The following is a 21,312-nucleotide window of genomic DNA, read 5'->3' as shown; positions in this document are numbered from 1 at the left end:
CCACCAGCCCCAGGGCCCCCGAGCCCGTCTCACGTGGCAAGTGCCCCCTGAGGACTGAGTTTTTCATCGTATTCAACTGTGATTAAGCGTGGACAGCCACGTTGGCTGTGGCTGCCTCCGGGGCGGTGCAGCTTAGGGCACCGCCTGGTCACCCGTTCCGGCTCTGCTTCCCACGCCTCCCCCCAGATCCGGCGAGGCCCTCCGGGAGCAGCCAAGGGGCCCACACGAGGCTGGCCCTGCCCCGTCTTGTTCGGCCGCTTGCTTGGGACCCGCTTCTCCACCTCCATGCTGTCCTCAGACGCCGGGTTTGGCGTCCAGAAGGAAGAGACAGCCCTGCTTTGAGCCAAGACCCCATTGGCTTCCCCCTGGGGGACGATGGCGTTACCCTGCCAGCAACCTGACCGCTTGGGAACGTGCAGGCCAGGGCACGTCCTGGGCCTGGCCCCCGGTGAGTGAGTGACAGCTTCTTGTCCAGGACCTATCGGCGCCCCCTCGGGACAGGGCGAGGTAGGACGCTGGCGTATAATTCTCCTTGGAAGTGAGAGAGGCACTCACTGATCCCGTCCATCTCATTTCCCTTAGATATCTGGCTTAAAATGAGGGCCGCATTCACGGAAAACAAAGCAAGCAGGCAGGAGGAGGATATCCTTTGTGTGTTTACTATGGTACAGCAAGATTCTCCAAACCAGAGCCAAGGTCCTCTACTGCCCACAGAAGGCTCTGGGTTCACCCCCCTCGCATGACATTTAAGACAACTCTTCATTTCTCTGATCATGACTTCTCCAAGTGCATACAGAATAAATAAATAGAAAATACATCTTTGTTCATGGTAGCGCTGTTTACACACAAAACACACGGTACATTGAATTCCCGAAAAAGGACCCGCTATTTCGGCAACAGGAAGGAGACAAGCATCTCAGAGGAGTGTCTTTTACCCTAAAGGCCCAGCTCCCATGAACGCTGACAAACAGAGAGGACCATAGGAGCAGGGTTCCAAGCCACGAGACAGTCCGCGCCACCAAGAACACGCCCGGAGAGAAAGCACACAGATCCAGCGCCATTAGACGTATGTACAACTCTGAGGGATCTCAAATGGGTCGTTTCGGAAAGTAACTGAACTAGAGGCAGCCCGCGTCCTGGCCACCCAAAGTGATCCCATCCCAACTGCTTCACAGTGCTGAGGCCCTTTGCACTGCCAGGGTCTGAAACCCTGCAGAACTGTAGCCACGAACATGAGGTCATCTCGGCTCCCTTCCCAGGGCCCCGCAGCCGCCCCATCCCACAGCCACCTCAGAGCCGCTGGGAGAACTGGGAGGTGTTGGCTCAGCCTGGGGAGGGGGCCTCCTGCCCGAGTGTCATGGGTGCGCCCGGGCACAAGGAGCCAAGAAGGCCCTCTCTGAAGAAAGGCTTTGTGGTTGGTTGCAGGAAAGGGGAAACCGCAGCTCCTCATGGCTCCCTGGGTGACTCGGGGACCTGAGCGGAGAAGGGAAGCTTTCCTCCTTCCCGGAACTCTCTGCGAGTGCTGAGCAGTCGCTGGAGGCCCGCAGTGGGCCCCGCAGCTCTGCAGACGCCCCCAGAGCTCACCGGAAGCCTGTCAGTGTGCCCCGATGCTGTCCCCTGGGCCACGCCTGCAGGCCTGCAGACCAGGGGACACCTGGGGAAGGGTCGTGGCTGCCAGGTGCCCTCTCGAGGGGTGGCAGGTACTTGGAACCCCGTGGAGCCTGCAGGGCCACCCCCAGCCTGCGGGAGGGCGCCCGCTGTGCACAGAAGGCCAGGAGGAAACCGCCATGGGCCAGTTCTCTCCATTCTGATCCGTCTTCCCTTCCAGGGGGCTTGGTCCCATCTGGGGAGCTCCCTCAGGGGGTGCGGGACACCCTGGGGCCCGTTGTTGAGGCAATGTGGTGTGGCAGCAGGTCTGGGCATGGGGCGCCCGGCCCCCTGGCCTGGCTTGTGGTTCTTCCCCATTCAGGTCTCACGTGCTCTGTCCGCAAAATGAGGGTTTGGGCCTAGGTCACCAGTAAAGTCCTTTCCAAGCCCGAAACCCTGGGTTCCTTGAGGGGTGAGCCCGTTCAGAAACCCATGAGGCCCCAAATAGGAGCTCATGTCTCTCCGCCTAGCTCCCCTGATCCGGGGCCTGAGGGCGGCTGACTGGGGACTGAAGTGCTCCCCACAGTGGGCCCGGCCCGCCCAGCCCACCCCCCTGCCCGGCGTACTTGGCCGTGAGAGTGGCCAGCAAGTGGCAGGCAGAGGGTGACCCGCAGTCCCCGGCTTCATCTCCGAACCCCTCTGCCCACCAGATGCCCGGCCCTTCCTTCCTGCGGGCCTGTTTCTCCTCCTGCAGGAAGCTTCCTGACCCCTCAAGTGTGCGGGATCCTTCCCTCCTGGGCACCCGCGTGGGTCCCCATCCTCCCTACTTCACAGTCTCCGCCTGGCATCAGGGGGCACGCAGACCTGACCGCCTGTCCCCCCAGCCTGCAAACCCCTGACTCCAGGCCTGGCTTCTCACCGCCCCCACCCTGCGTGCCCCAGGGCACCCCGCGTCCCAGGCGCCGGCCAGGAAGAATCCCATCTATGGCTAGGGTCTGTGTGTGGTGCGGAAAGCCACAGACTTCTGGAATATCACGACAAAAAGGGCCTCTAGAAGTCACTTAGTCCTCCCCCCATCCCGGGACCTGAAGTCTCCAGAAGGGCTGAACCCCTCCAGAGGCAGGGCTGGCCCATTCCCTGAGGGCAGCCGGTCCCGCCTTGGCGAGCGCTGTCTACACCCCAGCTCCCGAGGCCTGAAGGTTGCCGCTCGCTTATAGGAACAGAGCTAAGACCCAACTCTCTTCCCAGCTCCACCACCCACCATGCACGCTGGGGAGCACGGAGATCTGTGAGTGGCTGATCGGGGCTCCAGGTGCCAGCACCGCTCCGGGCTCCTCATACACCCCCCCGCCTCCCCACCCCTCCTGCAGAGGCAGGAGAGAAGTACCCAGGAGGCTGCAGGGAGACCCTTGAGTGGAGGCTGGGACAGGGGTGGGCAGCACCAGGCATCTCTGACGGCCTCCCCTTGGCCCATCAGGGCTGACCCCACTGGGGCCAGGGCCGGGGGAGCCGCCCGCAGTGGGGGTCCGCCATCACTGCGCACCGGGGGCAGCACCGCGAGCAGCCCCTCACAGCTTCTTCTTCCTCACCACGGGGATCGGCACCACTTGGAAGATCTTGGCCTTGTGGTCGTCCGTGTCCAGGGTCACCCAGGTGGGTCGGAAGTCCCCTTTGAAGCCAACAAATGCCATCTTTTCTGGAAAGTGGGGATGGGTCCCATGAACAGAAGCCCCGAGGGAGTGGCCATGCTCCCCCACCTCACAGGGCTCCCCGTCACCGTCTCCCTGCCCCTACCAGGTAGCCCCCGGGAGAGCTCGGTGCCCGGATGCAGATGCTACCTGGGGGGGCACGCAGGGTGTCACCTGAGCCTTGGGGCCAGCCACGTGGGGTGGTGGCTCTGCTTTACCCAGGACACCTCCCGGGAGTACCCGCCACCTTCGAGCTGAGCCCCCCACCCTCCCCTGTCTGAAGCCCAGCAACCCCATTTCTCCTGGTAGAGGTGGGCACCACTACAAGATCTCTCCCCCGCCCCCACCCTGCTCCCACAGGCTGTGGGCTTAGAAGAACTTTGTCCAGGGCACAGAGTGGACAGAGCAGCCCAACCAGATGGCGAGGCCTCGGCCCCACACAGCGGTCTCCCTCTTGCATTCAGAGCTTAATCATTGGAGGGCCGTGCGCCTCCATGTCCATACCAAGGAACGGCCCAGGCCGGTGGGCCGCACACATTTCCCACCGCTGGGAAAGCACCGCTCAACAGAGGTCACCCCAGGAATGGCCGCTTTTGGCAACCAGATTGTAATTAAAAAGAGAGAGGCCCCCAAATGATCCAGAACTGAGCTGGAAAAGAGACCTCTCTCCCTGGGGTTGTCCTTCAGCACTTTGAAGGGCCTTTGTTCATGGGTCCTGACTTTTCTCTGGGAGCTGCCTGGAGTTCCCGTCTACTAGGACAGGCGGCCAGCGCTAGAGGGTTCTCATGGTCAGGGTGGCACGGCAGCCAGCAGCCCTGACTGGCTTCAGACTAGGAACATTCAGATCCAAATTTGAATCTTGGGCAAGTTACTCAGGTGTCTAATTCTATCTAAAATGGAAATCAGGGAACCGATTGCCCGGTTCTTCACGAATTACAGGGTGCCCAGAACACGGCAGGGCTGCACACCACACATGGACCACCATGGAGGAAGTGTCCCCAGACTCGCCCTGCCTCCCTCCCAGCCTCCCCAGGGACACACCCCTCAACATAGCCTGCAGTGACAGTGGCAAGGGTCAGGCCCGCATTTCTGGGCTGGCTGGCATCTTCCCTGCGGGTCTGTGCTGGACTTTGTCACAAAAGGGCTGGGCAACCATGGACGAGCCACCTAGAATCTCTGGGCTTTCCTTTTCTCCCAGGTAGGGAGGGACAAATGAGCGCGGAGGAAATGCGGGACGTCTGCCGGAGCGGAGCGTGGGGAGGTGGGCCCTTCCAGGCTGAGCCACAGAACCTGGGAGGACGATCAGAGCGAGCCACTTTTCTGCGGGTATTTTGTTAAAAGGCGGGCGGAGCGCTTGCTGAGCAGGGGCAAACACCTCCAGCAGGTTTCTGCCAGTGCCTGGCCGCACAGTAAGAGGAAGCTGCCTTGTGGGCGTGGGGACAGGGGACATCTCGCCCGTGCATCCCAGAAGGCCACCACTTGTGCTGAGGACTCAGAGGCTTGGTGGGAAGCAAGGGGTAGCAGCAGCCACACCCCAGGGATCTGGACCCACGGTCGATGCGCACCCCATTCTAGACCACTTACCTTTCAATTTGAGGCTCTTGTCCGCGCCGAGGCTTTCCAGCACTCTGGTCCAGGGGCCCCTGGGGGTGTATCTTCCCTTGGACACCATGAGCACGATGGAACTGCCGAGAGAGGGGGTCAGAGGTCAGGCTGGAGGGAGGGCCCCTCCTGGGCAGTGGCGGGGGTGGTGGGGGAAGAGGTGGTCAGCAGTGCCCAGAGGTCCGACTAGGGGTTTGGGAAAGGGCAGCCTGTCCCGTGTGTCACGCTGACGGCTCTTTCCGTGCACTGACTGACATCCTGAGCATCCCTCCCACATCTGGCTGCGGTCAGTGCCCGTGGCCTCTCTGAGCCCGCTCTCCGCCGGCCTGCTGCCCGTGCATGTCTGTCCCCAGACAGGACAAAGTAGGAGCGCAGAGCACGCCTCCGCCAGGGCCCGGCACGTGGAGGAGGGAGGTCAGTTTGCATTTATTGGTTAAGACTGAGAGAAATGTGGCGGGAGAGAAAGCCACAGGCCGGGGTTACCTTGTGCTCAGGGGAAGGGTAACGTCACATTCCTGTCCCTTCCCTCTGCTCAGACAACACAGCGCTACGGCTCAGTTTGCAAACGGGGAGATTGGGGAGAGTTTAGTAAGTGTCTGAGAGGACCTGTCCAAGGGGAGCCATGCTCAGGGGTGGGGGGCAGAGGCCTGGAGCTGGGGATGCGCCCAGCCTGGTGGTTCCAACTTGCAAAAGTGCAGATCCGGGGCAAGGCTCGCCTGCCTGGGTTGTGTTCAGGCCAAAGTGCTGGGAACACAGGCTCGTAGCGGCAGACTCAGCCTGCTGGGCCAGACAGGAGGAAGTGAGCACCTACCCCAGGAACAGAAGCCCAATGGGGCTTCCAGTTCACATCTCAAAGGAATCCTATAACCACAGACCACAGTCCAGACATGGAGAGATTATACAGGATTGTGGAACCCACTGTCACCCCCGTTCGTGTCCCACTGGGAGCAGAAGGGTCACTCCTCAGATGCAGAGGGCTTGTTGGCCTCACGACAGATGGGACGGGAGCTGCGGCTGCGTGTGGCTCTGAGGAGTTTGGGGAGGAGGCCCGCAGGGCTGGGGGGTTAAGCCCGTTAGGGAGGGGAGCATTGCAAACACTCCCTCTGCACTGGATTTGGGCTGTGTTCCCAGGAGGCTGCTACGCCACTGGCCCAGCTCAGAGCCAAGGCTGGAGTCCCTTCCTGCTGGGGTGACCCCAAACTGAGGTCATGCCGTCCAGACAGGGCCCTAGGTTAGCTCACAGGAACTGGACAGGGAGACAGGGTTCCTCGTGGGCATGCAGAAGCCTGCAGCCTGTCGGTGTCCCTGTCTGCCTGGTATGGGGCTGTCCTGGCCTGTGAGCCCCGCACCTGTCAGCAGGGAGGCTCCCTGGGTCGGCAGGGCAGAGCCTGCTCCTATAAGCCATCCTTAATGTTCCATCCGGGGGACAGTGGCTGCCTCCTCCTAGCCCTGGGACCCCGGCTCCAGTGGCCGGCTGGGGACAGGGTGGAAGGGGCTGGGCAGGCCCGGGGCAAGAGTGGGGAAGGACGTGCCCTGCTGTATTCCTTGCTCCTTCGCAGGAGGTCAGAGAGGGGCCTGCTGCTACCCAGTTACTGTCATGGCCCCCGGCAAAGCCCTGGGGCTGGCTCACGGCAGGTTCTCAGTGAGGACTCCTCCCCGAGGCTCATGGGGCTGCTGCCCAGGCCCAGAGGAGCCCTGGGCAGGGGGGTGTCCCATGCCTTTGCCCCTCCCCTAAACGGGGTGGCTCTGTTCCAGACCTCTGCACCCTGTTTTGTTACAAGAAGAAATCCTCTGGCCAAAAAAGGCACGAAAACTACAGACCGCAAGATGAAAAATGAGTTTTCCCCAAATCAGTAAATCCGATCTTTCTGCGTGAACGTGTAATGCTTAAGAAGCTTCTAGTGGGGGATATCGCGGAGGCTAAGCATGAGTAAGCAGAGCCCCCACTCTCTGGACACGCCCCTCACACACCCAGTATCCGTGCATCACGGTCTCGCCAGTTAGTATTTCCCGAGCACCTGCGTGCGGCACTCTGCTCAGACGTTCTGCCCAGCCGGCTCCCGGCTCGAGAGTGGATTCTCCACCCAGTGGACCAGAAACGCACAGGTTCGACGTGCCCCCAATGGAGAACTGCACGCCCTGGACCGGCAGTCTCCCTGCCCCCCACCCCACCAAGGCTACGGCCTCGGGAGACGCAGAGCTTTCTGGTGGCAGCGGGAGAGACCTCGCCAAAGACACGCATGTGTTAGATCGGGATGTGCCGGGAGGTCCCGGGGACTCCTAGCAGAGGGCGCAGGAGGTACAGGTAAGAATTCAAGCCAGCAGTCCGCAGGGAGGATGGGTCTGATGGGGCTGCCGCACGCGCCAGCCCGCCAGGAGGCTGAGTCCAGGGTGCCGGTGGCAGAGGGGCCGGCGGGCAGCCACCAGAAGGACTGGCAGGAGAGTGTGCGGGCAGACGGGCTGATGGGTACACGGGGACAGAGGGGAAATGACAGGGGAGTTGAGCAGGATGCTCAGACTCCTGTTGGGCTGTCTGGCAGGACGGTGCTGATGAACCAAAACAGAGGGAGCCGGGGGCGGGGCTGGCCAGGGCGGTTGCAGGACAGCAGCCGGCGAGAGGCGGGCCTGGAGGAGACACCCGGATGGCGTTGCCCGAGGAGCTGTTGGACAGGAATGTCCGGGGCTGAGGAGAGGTCTGGGCGGAGATACTCAAAAGCCACCAGCATTTGGATCGAATTGGAAGTGTGGGAGGGATGAGATCATGCTGGGGAAGCGCGGCGTGGCCGGGGAAGAGGGCCGGGCCGGGCCTCCAACTCAGAAGTGGGCAGCCCGGCCGCTGACCTCCATTCAGTGTGGCCTCGGCTCCAACACGAGTCGCCAGGCGGCACTTCCCCGGGGAGACCCCCGCCCGGCTCCCGCAGGCTGGAGTGGCCAGGAGGGGCCCAGCCGGGGGTCTGCCGCGTCCACACTCACTTGTCGGGAAGGGCTGCGATGTGCTCCAGCAGCTGCCATGGGACGCCCTGCAGAATGACGTTCCGGAAGCTGGCGTGGCTCAGCACGTGGCCCCGGTGGCCGTCCACCGCTAGCACCTGAAGGCCGTCCTCCACGCTGGGGCGCTTCACGCCGTCCACCTGCAGGCGCAGAGCAACGCGGCTGTGATGTGGGGTCAAGGCTCTCCTGCCCCGTGGCTCCCGTGCGGACCCCGGGGCGGCCTGTCTGCGAAGCTGTTCCACACAGAGAGCCCTCCTCCGTGGGTTCTCTGGAGGGGCCTGAGTGACGGCCATGTCACTTGGACACGGTGGAAGTCACCTTACATGGACATCGGGTCTTTGCAGGGGTCCTTAGAGTAAGAATCTGGAGGTGAGGTGGTCGTGGATTTGGGACGGGCCCTAAACCAGCGATAAGGGTCCTTGTGGGAGGAAGCTGGGGGTGTGGGGCTCCCCCGCTCAGGGAGGAGGTGGTGGGGACAGAGGCACCGTGGAGGGGCGTGTCCTCGAGCCGGGACGGCAGGGACGGCCAGCAGCCACCAGAGGCCAGCAGAGGCCTCGGCCACTGCTCCCTCAGAGGCCAGAGAAGGACCTGGCCCTGCCATCCCCCGACATCGGACTTCTGTCCTCCAGGGTGTTCCGGAGGAGGAAGGCTTATGACAACAGCCCCAGGAGACCGACCGCACCCCGTGGGCAGCCCCCCCGCCACAGGGGCCAGAGCCACTCACTTCCACGTAGGCAACGTCGCTCAGGAGATGGAAGAAGCGCTGCACGGAACTTTCCATCTTCACCTCCAGGAAGCGGCCCTTCGTCTTCTGCAACAGACCAGCCGGCGTGGGTGTCGGTCTGGGAGCCGCGCCACGTCTCCCGCACCCCCGGTCCCCACATCAGCCCTCGTGGGCTCTGGGCCCGGTTACAAAGGCCGCCCCGGCCGCTCACCAGCTGGGCGCCAAGGAGCTTCCGGGGCATGGGCACGTCCACGACCGGCCGCTCAGCGAACCGGGGGTAGGCGCCAGCCGTGCAGTCACTGACGCCCGCATCCTTGGGCAGCAGAGCCTTGATCTTGATTCTCTCGCAGCCTCTCACCGAGCAGAAGGCGAACCTCTCCCTCTCGCTGTGTGCTTCCAGCTTCAGGAACAGCAGCCTGCAGGGGGATGCGGCCGGTTGGCTCCGGGGCTTCCCAAGCCCCCGCGGGACCCACCCGCCGCCGTTAGATGTGCCTGCCGCCCCCATTAGACGCAAGCGCCCTCCAGCATGGCCAGCAGGCTGCGTCTGTCTTGGGTTGTGTGCGGTCAGAGAGAGAAACCCCCGGGAGAGAGCTAATAACAGGGACACGGACCCTTCTCGGAGCCCCTCTCCACGCAGTCCCGTAGTGTCTCACTTTAACCCTCAGACAACCCTGAGCAGTAGGGACTGGGACTGTCTGATTTCTCAACCGGGGAACCAAGGCTCAGAGAAGCCAAGTGAGTAGCCCAGCATCGCACAGCAGGACGGCAACAGAGCTGGGCGGTCCGTCCCTTCACGGCACCGGGTCAGGAAGGTGCTCCCAGGCTTCCTGGCCGGGCTGTCCTCCAGACTGGAATGGGTTCTCGCTTCCCGGAAAGGACCAGACGCGGCCCGGGGGTGCAGGGGCTCAGAGGGTGAGCACGACAAGCACCAACTTGGGGCTTATCACTGGGGCTTATCACTGGGGCTTATCACTGGGGCTTATCACGGCTCAGTTCTGGGGAGAGCTTTCAGGTGACTCCCACCCTGGCAACGTTAGCCTCGCTGACACTGGCTGTCCCCGGGCACTGACCTCGGCCGCGCCCACACTGCCCAGCCAGCCCGATGCCACAGCCCCACCCCGCATGGCCGGTAGTGCCAAGGACACAGTCTGCACGCGCAGAGAGCCCCCAGAATTGGGGAAGCCCAATGGTTCGGTCTTCTACCCAGGAAAAAAGCATCCTGGAACCCAGCTCACATCCCTGAGCTTGTAACGGAACTGAATAAGGCACGGCATTGTCATCGGCAGGCCCTGCTTATGGGGACCAAGGATCAGGGGGCGCCCAGGTGGCTCAGTCATTAAGCGTCTGCCTTTAGCTCAGGTCGTGAGCTCACGGGAAGCCTGCTTCTCCTTCCCCCACACCCCCTGCCTGTGTTCCCTCTCTTGCTGTCAAATAAATAAATAAAATCTTTAAAAAAAATGAGAAAACGGGGGCACATGGGTGGCGTAGCTGGTTAAGCATCTGACTCTTGGTTTTGGCTCAGGGTCATGATCTCAGGTCATGAGATCAAGCCCCACACTCGGCTCTGCACCGAGTGGAGAGTCTGCTTGGGATTCTCGCTCTCCCTCTACCTCTCCCCTCTGTGCGCTCTCTCTCTCTCAAACTAATCTTTAAAAAAAAAAAAAAGAATGGGAAAATCGCCGTGAACCAATCCTTTCCCGGACTCCCGGGGGGCTGGCTGGCGACAGCCTCAGGCTTCGGAGGTGTGAGCATTCCTGAGACGTCAGATGTCCTCTCTTTTTAGGGGAGGGGACCAAATATTTCCCTGATCGCCGTGGAGAGACGGTCGATCCCTGACGTCTGTACCGAGTGGAACCTGGGGCCATTCACCACAGAGCGGGGGGCTTTGGGAACGGATAGGCCCGTGCCCAGCCATGCCCAGTGACTCCCGGGCAGGTCACTGCTGATCCCTCTCCATCCCTCCTCATCCACCTCCCTCTGGACGAGGGGTCATGTCATCTGCTCCCGCCAGCCTGTGAGGACTGGAGGTAACACACGCATCTCTGTTCTAAGATTCATTGCTGTCACTTTGCTCCCGGAACAGGCACATTTGCTACAACCCCCGCGTGTGTTTCACGGAATGTTGGCTTTACCCCCAAGCTTGGCCGCTTGGAAGATGCCATGGGCCACTGAACCGAAGTCCCCAGCAAAGCATTTTACGCCCCGGCTGGGAACTTGGTGGTGGCTCTGGGGCCTGCCAGAAGGGCCGGTGGGGGGGGCCACATGGGGCCACGTGGGGGCTCCTCACCCTGAGTCCTCATCCCAGTAGTAATGGCTCCTGCCCGGGAAACTCTGCTGCACCTTGTCCATCTGGAAGGTGCGCGTGAAGGTGCCCGTCTTGGACGTCTGCTTCAGCAAGCGATTGTGCACGTCTGAGAGGATGGAAAAGGTGGTGCCTCGGGGGTAGCAGAACCCCACGCGGATCCAGTCGCCCCTGAAGACAGAAGGAAGGTCAGGTTCTGACCAGGGACGTCCGGGGCCCCAGAGTGTCTGGGGCAGGGCCTGGAGAGAGACGGAGCCAGCCTCCCCCAGACGGCACCTCCGTTTCTGCAACAGGGGTCATTGCCACATTGGGGTCTGTGCAGAGTGCGCGGGACGGGAGGGCTCACTGGGCGCCTCCCAGGCCTGCACTGGGGTGCTGCACCGAGAGCAGAAAGACGCTTCTCATCCAGTTGTTGCCGAGGAGTCCAGGATCGGGAGTACGGGGCTCAGCCCCTGGCCCAGCCCGATCTCGGGGCCCACTCCTGTCTTGGGGTGTTCTTTTCCACATCTGACGTCTGTCTCCCAGGGACACAGGGACCATGTTTCCAGAAAGTGTGCGAGCCTACGTCTGTGAGGCCAGATCCTGAGCAACATGCTGTTCTGTCCCCTCTCCTGGTGGCCCTGGGAGGTGACACCAGCCCCAGCTCCTCGATGGGGCAGAGCAACAGACAACCCCCATTGGAGTCCATGCTGCGCCTGAGGCCAGCCATTACCACAGTGGGGGGCTCAGCCGGGGTCTCTGACCCCTCACTACTGGTTGCTCTCAGCCTCTGTAGAAGCGTCCTTCTGCGGGCTGACTCCAGCTGGCCTGGGGTCCCGGGCGTTCGTGGGGAGATGAGCTCACTGCAGCCCTGAGCTCCAGGGGAGCAGCCGCCCCCGGTCATGCAGCTTCCAGCCAGTGTCCACTCACTTGTTGAAGTTGATGAGCCAGATGATGAGCTCGGCGGGGGCCGCCTGGTCCCAGTGCACGGTGTAGCCCTTTTGCAGCGCCACGACCGGCTGGTACTGCTGGTAGTGGGCGCTCCGGGTCAGGGCACCCTCCAGGTAGAGGGGCCGGCCCGGAAACTCGTTCTTGACGATCTTCATCCGAAGGTTGCTGGTCTTGTAGGCCTGGATGTACATCTTCTCGAACCCAAAAAGGAAACACATCAGGACAATTACTAGGATGGTTCCAAGAACGTCTGGCTAACATCTGACTACAGGCCCCACTTTCAAAGGACCCTTTTAAGGATGCATGAACCGACGGCCAAATAAGGGGGTGTATCTTCCTGCTGGGGGTGCGCGATCTGGCTAAGGCTCCTTATTCTGGAAATCCTAGTGGACACAGGGGAGGGCTGGCTTCAGAGTCGCACGCCAAACCTAAAGCAACCGGAGAGGGGTGGGGTTGGGGGGGGCGGAGACGTTGTAGAGTCCCGCTGCGAACGCCGCTCTCTTCCCCAGCAACCTTCCCGCCTGCGTGGAGACAGCCAGGGGTGTTGCTGCTTCTCCCTCACTTTCTGGGGTCCAGCCTGTGCGGCCATCCCCGTGTCACTACGCCCTGCACCCATCAGTGTCCTCTCACTCCAGAGAACGCACAGAAGGTCCCAGGGACCCGAGAGGCCACTTGCCATGGGCCAGCCTCAGCGTCAGACACAGGGTCCTGCATTCTCAAGGTGACATCCCTGTGGCCGTGGCCAGCACAGCCACGAGCCACTGTGAATGTGGAGGGGAGGGGTTATCTTCCCTCCGGTTATGCTGTCCCCGAAACAGGGGGGAAGCCTCAGCACCGCCCGCAGCTCGGCACTCAGGAGAACCACAAGTTCAAGGGAAGACAAAGCTGCAGAGGGAAGGGAGGGGCTCACGAACACGGACGGGGAAGGTGCCGATGACTGCGAGGCAAGCGCTAACAATCTGGGCGTTTCTGCAAAAAGACAAGCCACGCGGGGGAAAGAGAGGGTGGGAGGCTCCACACGGGGTGGCGAGCAGTGCCCACAGTGTGGGCACCAGGGTCCAGGCTTCCGTCACCTTCTAACTCCTCAGTTAGATTTCTAACGACCCCACCCAGCTGTAAACTCTGACCGTGCCTCCCGGCGCGCCTTCCCTAAATGGTCAGAGGCCCACGGTCCCCCCCAGCCGCGCATTCTTCACCCTGAGCAGTGGCAGGAGCCTCTCCAGATCCTTCCACAGGCCCACCTCCCCCCGGGCTCTCTCTCCAGCAGCCTGGGAGGCGGGTGCCGTTCCCCGGCTTGGGCTCCTGTCTGCACCCGGCTTTCCCAGCCCACAGTCCTTCCCCATGCCTCTACCCAGTCCGCAGCCCCACACTCCCGGCCCCTCTTCCTGCCCTTAGGCTCTCTGCAGGGCCCCCTCCTCGGGCCACTGTCCGGCCTCACCTTCTATCCCCCAAACGCCCCGACTTCCTGCCTGAGCCCGACCCTGTCTTCCTGCCGGCCTCCAGCACCCCCACCTCAGTGTGCCCACCTGGCCACGGGGCCCCTTCCCCTCTCTGGCACCAGCTCCCTGTCCCATCTGTCCTGGACCCCAGACCTCCAGCCAGCTCCTTTCTTACCAGCCCCATTCCTGATGCCCACAGTGCCCGCCTGCACAGTGGCCCCGAGGACAACCTCCTTCCTTTACGCTTGTGTCCTGTCTGCCCGGGGGCCATCGGGCTCGCTGGGCTCCCCCTACTTTCACACCTTCATTCTCTTGGGCCTGTCCCCTCATTTAGTCACCATTCAGCCACATAGTAGCTAACGGCAGCATCATAATAGCCAACGAAGATTTTTGGTTCTACCGTGTTCTCCGTGCCATTCCATACAGCAGCCAGTGGCCACTGGGCACTGGAAACGTGACCAGCGTGGCCGAGGACCTGAATTATAAATTTTATTTTAATTAACTTAAATTTCAAACCAAAGTCTGTGTAGAGTAGTTTCCCACTATTGGTAGGACTGGCTTTCACTTTGTTGAAAACTTATATCCAAACGGGAGTGGGTTCTAAGTACAAAATGGTCCTGGATTTTAAAGATTTAGAACAGGAAGACAAATATAGAGATGCTAAGTGCCTTACTAATGATTTTTACATATTGTTTACACGTTGAGATGAAAGTATTCTGAGTATGCTGTTAAAATCCACCATTAAATATTAAAATTGGGGGACACCTGGGTGGCTCAGTCGGTTAAGCCTCTGCCTTCAGCTCAGGTCATGATCCCAGGAGCCTGGGATCAAGTCCTGCATCGGGCTATCTGCTCAGCAGGGAGCCTGCTTCCTCCTCTCTCTCTGCCTGCCTCTCTGCCTACTTGTGATCTCTATCTGTCAAATAAATACATAAAATCTTTAAAAAAAATTAAAATTGGGGGGTTGGGTGTCTCAGTCATTAAGCATCTGCCTTTGGCTCAGGTCATGATCCCGGAGTCCTGGGTTCGAGCCCCATGTCAGGCTCCCTGCTCAGCGGGGAGCCTGCTTCTCCCTCTCCCCAGACCCGACACTCTCAGTGTCTTTCTCTCTCTCTTGGATAAATAAAATCTTTTAAAAATTATTAAAATTAATTTCCCATTTCTTTTTCCTTTTTGACATGACTTCTGGAAAATTTAAGACCAACGTGTGGTCTGCATTATGGTTCTGGTGGTCGGGGCTGATGGAGCCCCTTCTACCTGTATGTCATATGAACCCACACCTACAGCCTCATGAAGGAGGCTCAGCCATCCCCCCACTTCACAGAGGAGGACGCTGAGGCTCCCAGCTCTGGGGAGCGGGCTTCACATCTGCCCACATCTTCACGCCAACTTGAAGCCCTGGTCCTAACTAAGTCCAAGCCCTTGACCTCAGGGTGCCCCCTCCTGGGCATCCTGCTTTCCGCCTACGCAGCGTTTCCACTTTGACTTTCTGAAAATTCTACCGGAGGAGGAGAGAGAAAAGAAAAACGAGAGGAGACACCCAAATCTCCCGCTCGGCCGGAGAATGGCCTGCGGGAGGCACGCACTCCTGCTCGTCATGGGACAGGGTGGGGACGGGTGACCCCAGGGCCACCCCTGGCCTCCCCACCTGTGCATAGTGCCCGCTGCAGATGGCCCCTCTCCAGTCGGGGACGTTGATGCAGTCCGGGTGCCGAACCAGCCAGTTGTCGTCCTTGGTGAGGTAGGACCCCGGGTACTCGGACACAGAGCCGTCAACATCATGGAACAGCGACGTCTTATCTCCATCCATGTCCAGCTGGTTGAACCAGGGCCCGGGCTCTCCAAAGAACACTCTGGAAGTAATCTAAACAGAGCCCAGGGAAGTGAGGCCGGGCCAGGGGTGACGGGGAAACGGCGGCTGTCATCGGGCCAGGGAGAAGTTTCCGGTTTCCACTGACATGACACCCCAGCCAAACCCAAGACGCTCTCGGACGCTGCGGGAGGCCTCACGGCTGACCTCACGGCTGATCTCATGGAGGGAGCCAGACACAGCCAGATGCTGAGTGGCCTCAGCTCTGGACCCAGCATGGCCGTCTGGCCTCTGCTCATGGGAGGCTGGGCTACTTCGGGTGACCCTGGAGAGTGCCCTGATGTGTGAGCAAAGGGGACGCAGGAGCCTGTGTGAGTGAGAGGCTGTGTGTGCACGCGCTGTTTCTGGAAGACGGTCTCCCAACACCAGCCGTGGAGGTCTCCGGGACCGACCTCTCCCAGGCCTCAGCGGCCTGAGTAAAGAAGTGAAGTGGCAAGTTTCCCTCCTCCTTCAGTCGGCCAGTGCAGGGCAGACAGGCAAAGGGCAGGCCCAGAAGAGGACCAGGAGGAGCAGGAGGAAGAGGAAAGTTCTGGTGGGTCCATAACCCAGAGAAAATGGCCCACCTGGCCTTACCCAGCCTCAAAGAGCAGGCACTGTCCTGCCCTCCTCACCCCCAGCTACTCGCTGGCGCCTGTCCACGTCCCAGGGGGACCCGGTTCACGGTTCGGGGAGAGATGAGCAGAACGTCTTTAGCAAAGAAGGCCTTGGGAACCCTGGGATTTTAGATTAATTATATCTACTCAGGTGGCCCTGTCATGAGACTCAGTAGTAGATCAAGACCAAGGCCTTTGGAGGAACAGCCTCAGGCCCTTGAGTCTGTCCAGAGCCCCTGTACAGGCCCTGGGGGGGGATGGTGGGGTGAGGGCAAGTGGGCACTGACGCAGCCAGGCTTGACCTGTGTGGGGCAACCTACGCTTGTACTTTTCCAGTCTGGATGCTGACAGGCTGGGACGGGGCCCAGCCTGCTTGGAGGAAGTTGTTCACTCCCTGTGGTGGTGGCCACGGCTCAAACTCCAGCCCCAGGGGACCTGTGAATCACCGCCTGAAGTCTGGGTTGCCCGGAGCCTGCCCCGGCGCCACACTCACCGGGACGTCCTCGAAGGCGATGTTGGTCACGTTGTTATGGGGGCAGCTCTGCCAAGCGTTGTTCAGCCGGAAGGCCAGGGCGCTGGTGTGCCGGCCCTCCAGGGCCGCGAACTTGCGGAAAGTGCAGTTCTGGATGCTGACGGGGCCGTCATAGAACTGAATTCCTCGGATTGGGAAGTTCCTGTGGAGTTAGGGAAGTCAGGTGTCAGGCCGGCTTCCATGTTGTACCACGACATTGTGTGCACCCTCCAAGGTGGATGGAAACAGAGACTCCCCGGGGAAACCGTGCCTGGCCCCCACCTCCAGCGACTCCTCACTGCAGGGCACTAGTGACTCAGTAATTAGTTCACTGAGAAAGCATTCACAGATGCAGAAGACATCCATAAACGATAGCCAGACGACTTACTGGATGGAGTGGGGGGGAGGGGTGGAAGGATGGATGGTGGAAGGATGCATGGAAGGAAGGTAGGAAGGAAGGAAGGATGGATGGGTGGATGGATGGATGGATGGTGGATGGAAGGAAGGACGGAGAGATGGAAAGATGGAAGGATAGATGAAGAATGGATATCTGTTTAGTTGCTGGCTTTGGGTTTGGGGAATTATCCTTTATTTAAATATTTCCCCCAGTTTTTTCATCCTGTGAAGAGTCACTGGTAAACGCTGTGAGCACTGCTACAGAATGCCAGTATTATGTCCCTTGGGAGACGAGAGCCATTAGTCATTATCGCCTTCGTCTCAGTTGCCATAATTTAATCAGATTAAAACCCAGATGAGTTTCCTCTATGTAAGCCTTTCGATTGCAAGTCTCTGGGGTCTGGGACAGAATGGAAGGCGATGGTAATGCGTGAGATAACTGTGCATAACCTTCCCAGCACCCCTTGCGGAGACGTGCCCCTCCCCCGCTGGGGGCAACAGTATGGAGATGCCAGTGGACCCCAGGAAGGCCCCTTTCTAGGCCTCGGGGAAAGGACGGGGCAGAGGCCACCTGTCCAGAGGGGAGGCAGAAGGGACCAGAGAATGGGCCGCTTGCCCCAGCAGAGGGCAGGGGCTCAGAGACGCCCCTCAACTGCCTCTTACGCCTGAGCAAGGCTGGGGAGGGGCTGGCTGGGCACCTGGTGCCCAGTCTAGGCTCGTTCCTTCTTCGAGCCCAGTTGGTTCGCTTTTACTGGTGTCTCTGCCTCTGGGCCGGGCCCCTCCTTCCACAACCGGCATGAAGGAGGAAGGGCAGCAGGAGGGAATAAACACCGAGAAGGTCCCCAGGGAGAGGCTGTACTCCGCAGTGCCCTGTCCTCCACCCCAGCGGCTCCCCGAGGAAAGCCCCGATCATGCCAGTCTTGGCCGGAGCCTTCATGGGCCCCAAGGACTTCCTGCACTTCTGCATCTGCAGAAGGAGTCGATTAGTGTCAGGGCCTGGAGCCGCGGTTCTCGTGGGCGCCTCCGTGTGCGGTTCCGGGTCGTGCGCCCCGGGGACCGGCCGTCCGTACTAGCCGCGCACAGAGCGTGTGCTCATTTCCTCCCGAGCCCAGCCCAGTCCCATTCAGGATGCGTCCCCGTGACGGGGAGGGCACAGTCCCCGCTCGTGAAGGCGCTGCGGGGAACCTGCCTGCTTTGGCAGACCCATCAGGCCTCCATAAACAAACTCAGCCCCGGCATTATCAGGACATTCTGGCCCTGGGAAGCCAGTAACCCGCAGCAAAGCCACCCCAAACATGCAGAGGCCGACTTGCTCATAAAAATGACCCGAAGGGACGGGTGCAGCCTTTAGACCAGACAAAAACAAGGGCTTCCTGACAGCTTGTGCCCGTGGGGCCGGAGTTCCGCCCTCAAAGTCCTCGCAAAGGCCACACCCACTGCAGTGGGAGCTTCAGGCTGTGTCGGGCCCATAGAGGCAGGAATCACATTTCCTGGGAGAAAGGGAAGATGCTCAGGGAGCCAGAGGGGCCCTTGGAACTCAGCGAGCGGGGCCCCTGCGCTGCGGGCCGGCTCCGAGCCTTGCTGTCTGGTTCAGATTCACGTTTGAGCAGAATCACCATCAGATGGACGCCCCCGCCCCCCACCTGCTCCATGAGGCTCCCTGAGGAACTGGCCACGTCCCTTGCGTCCCTTTGCTCTCTGAGCCGGTCAGCTCTCAAGGTCACCCCCTCCTCCAACCGCTCATTTGTCCTCGTCCCCACTCTGTGCGAACTCCACGTGCAACCGACTGCCCGCCCACGGCCCCTCAGCGCAGCCCTACAATTCTGCGGGGGAACGAGCCTGGCCTCTAGGAATTTCTTCCTGCACTAACTCGTTCAAACCCCCAGGGCCCACGGGGAATGAGTTTCGTCTTGAATGGCCCTGGCAGCCCCGAGCGGGTGTGACAACACCTCCCAAGCTGTTCCCCCGAGCGAGATCTCGTCTCCCATCAAAGCTCCCTGTCTGCGTGCGACACGGCCTCGGGTTCTGTCCCCGTCCTGGTCATTCCCCATGGACCTGAGTCTATCTGTCCCCACCCTCAGAAGGATGACGGAGATGAAGGAGCCGTGGTCGCTGAGCTGGACACTGAATGCCACTAATGTGTTCCCAGAACCACGCTGTGTTCCGATCGACACGTGGCCACGTGGACGGGTCTCCCACACTGTGTTTTTATTTAAATTCCTTTCTCCTGTGCTCGATTTCACCCCACTGCCAGCTAACGCCTTTGGATAGACTGATCTCTCTGCCGGGTCCCAGACAGAGGACCCGGCCGCCAGCAGCTGGAAATCACCAGCATCATTCTCTCCACTGCTGCCACGTAGCACAAGCCACACAACGAGGAAGCCGCTAAGGCTGCAAACCTACTGGCCTATGGGGAGGGTCCTCCCACTGTGGTCCAGGCCGCCGGGGCCCCAGATCCTGTTGTCCATCATCTCCGTCCCCACGTTGCCACTCTCGCCAACAAACAGGCTGTTCTTTATCTCCTGCTTGGAGCCGTCGTCGTACGGGAAGGTCCCACCGCTGTAGGGAGAAGGTGTCTGGGCTGAGCTGTCCAGAGCGGCTTCCCATGGAGGGCTCAGCACAATGACGTCTGCCCTTACCTGGCCAGGGTCAGGCCGATGCCATTGTCAGCAAACCTGGGGACAAGAGCGGACAGTCAGAGCCTGGCCTCACTGCACACTCGGGGAAGCCGTGCAAGAAAGGACTGTTCCCTGTCCCCAGCTGTGCACCGTGGACACTGTGTGGGGAAGGAGGCACGGGCTGTGCTGAGGAAGCTGGGGACTCTCCCGCTCAGTGTCTGCTTGCAAAGATGGGGCTCAGCGTTTGGGGCCACACTGCCCTCAGCAGCACACACTCCAGGCTCCGCGAGCCGCCTCCTGACCCCCGTCCCCACCCATGACTCCAGGGCTAAGCGTGAGGTTGGACCTCGGAGGACCTTGCCTCCCTCGGAGAGCCACCCTCGGGGCACCCGGTAAAGGTGGTTCCAGCTCCCCAGCCCCAGCAAGAAGGACAGACAGATGCCAAACTTCCCAGGGGTCAGGCAGTGCTGGGAAGGGGGTGGACCCCGGTCACAGTTACGCTGTGGCCACACTTCCGAGTCCCGCAAGTTGTGATTTCAAGCCCCAGTTCCACCACTTGCTTGTTGGTCACTAAACTCAGCCTCGGTTTACCGTCTCCCAAAGGGAGGTGATCATTTGTATCTTCAAGAAGCACGGTGACAAAGGCAACCAGGACTCGGCACTGCAGGGGCCCAGAGCGTGCTGCTGCGTCCCTCCTCCCTTTTCTCACTGACCAGCTCTGGGGCTGAGAGAGCCTCACCCGGGGGTTGCTTGGTGACCCTGAGCACCTGCGTACGCTGTTTTTAGGGGGGCTGAGGGGACACTGCTGGTCAGGGGGTCTATGCCGCTGCCTCGTGAGGGACCAGAAGGCCAAAGCCCACGTGCCTGTTCCTCCCCACCCTGCTCTCCTCTCCCCCGTGTGGGGAGACATCAGCCCCTCCCTGTCCCAGACCCCACGGCTCTCTCCTCACCGACAGCTGTCCAGCCACACGTCCCCGCCGCGCAGCCAGGCCCCGTGGTCCTGGTTCTTGTAGGCGGTGAAATGTCGGATGATGGCAGGCTCCCGGGGCTTCAGTGGGTCGGCATCCTGGTGAGGGCTGTACCTGGAGCACACCGTGGGGAGGGCACAGGTGGCCGGGTTGGGGGGCGGCTGAGCAGAGCCCTTCCGGCCATGAGCTTCCCCTGACGCACAGTGACAGGAAGGCACCGAGGAGGCCACTGCCAGCTCCCATTCCTGGGCTCTGGCACAACGCTTCGGAGCCTGTCACAGAAGCCACATGGGCCGAGGAGCCCCCACCCCATGCAGGCCAGGGCGGGTCACGGTGCAGAGGGAAGTCCAGCCGGCCAGGTGCGATCCCTGCGTTTGGTGTGGCCCCCGGGGCCCCCGGTGTGCCCAGCTCCCCACCGACAGGGGACTCTCGACCTCACGCCTGCTCCAGGCTCAGCTCCTGGGCTGCACATGGGGCTCGGTGGTGTCCAGACCGGCAGATGCCGCCATCCACGTTATCACGGCACCAAGCCATTCGCTCTGAAGCAGGCCAAGTACCTCGGCCTCTTTCAAGGGCACTGAGCTGTCTAATGACCTTGAGGTTTTGAAAGCACCTTTGGAAAGTGGCCTCCTGGCCTCCGGCTGAGCTCAGTCCCCGTCCCAAGAGCCCAGGGGTGCAATTCTCCCCGACTTCTCTCTTCCCCTGTAGCTCTCAGCCCAACTGGCCAACGGACCAGGTCATGGCTGTGGCTGAGGGACCCAGGAACCTCTAGAGATTTCTATCTCCCTTCCACGGCTATAGCCAAAGCCTACTTCAGACTTTGCCCTGCTCAGATTTTCACCACGCTACCCCAGCAGCTAGCTCCAGGCCCAGGACGCAGAGAGTGCTCACCAGCTACCCGATGAGTGAGTGAGTGAGTGAATGGAGAGAGCAGAGGTGGGTCAGGAGGTCAGGAGGGAGTGCGTGCATCCCCAGGGGGTGACTACCTGGCAGAGATGATAGAGAGGAAGGGCCTCTTGTCCTTGGCAGAGGCCTCCGTAGTCTTGACCCCGTTGTCTATGATCATGCCAGCCTGCAGGGAGGGGACAGTCAG

General features: G+C 60.9%; 1 protein-coding gene across 2 annotated transcripts in view; it reads right to left on the bottom strand.

Moving 5' to 3' along the window:
• Window positions 1–639: 639 nt before the first annotated feature.
• CEMIP (cell migration inducing hyaluronidase 1) overlaps window positions 640–21,312 on the bottom strand; it is a 128,358-nt gene continuing 107,685 nt past the window's right edge. The window contains exons 17-29 of one of the 2 annotated variants that reach the window (XM_047736183.1): window positions 21,206–21,291; window positions 20,202–20,333; window positions 19,273–19,308; window positions 19,037–19,192; window positions 16,220–16,400; window positions 14,912–15,127; window positions 11,804–12,015; window positions 10,880–11,065; window positions 8,804–9,008; window positions 8,593–8,676; window positions 7,851–8,008; window positions 4,860–4,960; window positions 640–3,283 (exon numbers count right to left, since the gene is read on the bottom strand). In XM_047736183.1, the coding sequence (XP_047592139.1) occupies window positions 3,156–3,283; window positions 4,860–4,960; window positions 7,851–8,008; window positions 8,593–8,676; window positions 8,804–9,008; window positions 10,880–11,065; window positions 11,804–12,015; window positions 14,912–15,127; window positions 16,220–16,400; window positions 19,037–19,192; window positions 19,273–19,308; window positions 20,202–20,333; window positions 21,206–21,291 (1,881 nt within the window). In that variant the 3' untranslated portion in view covers window positions 640–3,155. Of the gene's footprint in view, window positions 3,284–4,859; window positions 4,961–7,850; window positions 8,009–8,592; window positions 8,680–8,803; window positions 9,009–10,879; window positions 11,066–11,803; window positions 12,016–14,911; window positions 15,128–16,219; window positions 16,401–19,036; window positions 19,193–19,272; window positions 19,309–20,201; window positions 20,334–21,205; window positions 21,292–21,312 lie in introns of both variants that reach the window. The other variant, XM_047736182.1, reaches the window with a different exon arrangement.

This window comes from Lutra lutra, chromosome 7 (assembly GCF_902655055.1).
Source record: "Lutra lutra chromosome 7, mLutLut1.2, whole genome shotgun sequence".
NCBI lineage: Eukaryota > Metazoa > Chordata > Mammalia > Carnivora > Mustelidae > Lutra > Lutra lutra.
The sequence above is the reverse complement of the archived record's forward strand: the minus strand, read 5'-3'. Positions and strand labels throughout refer to the sequence as shown.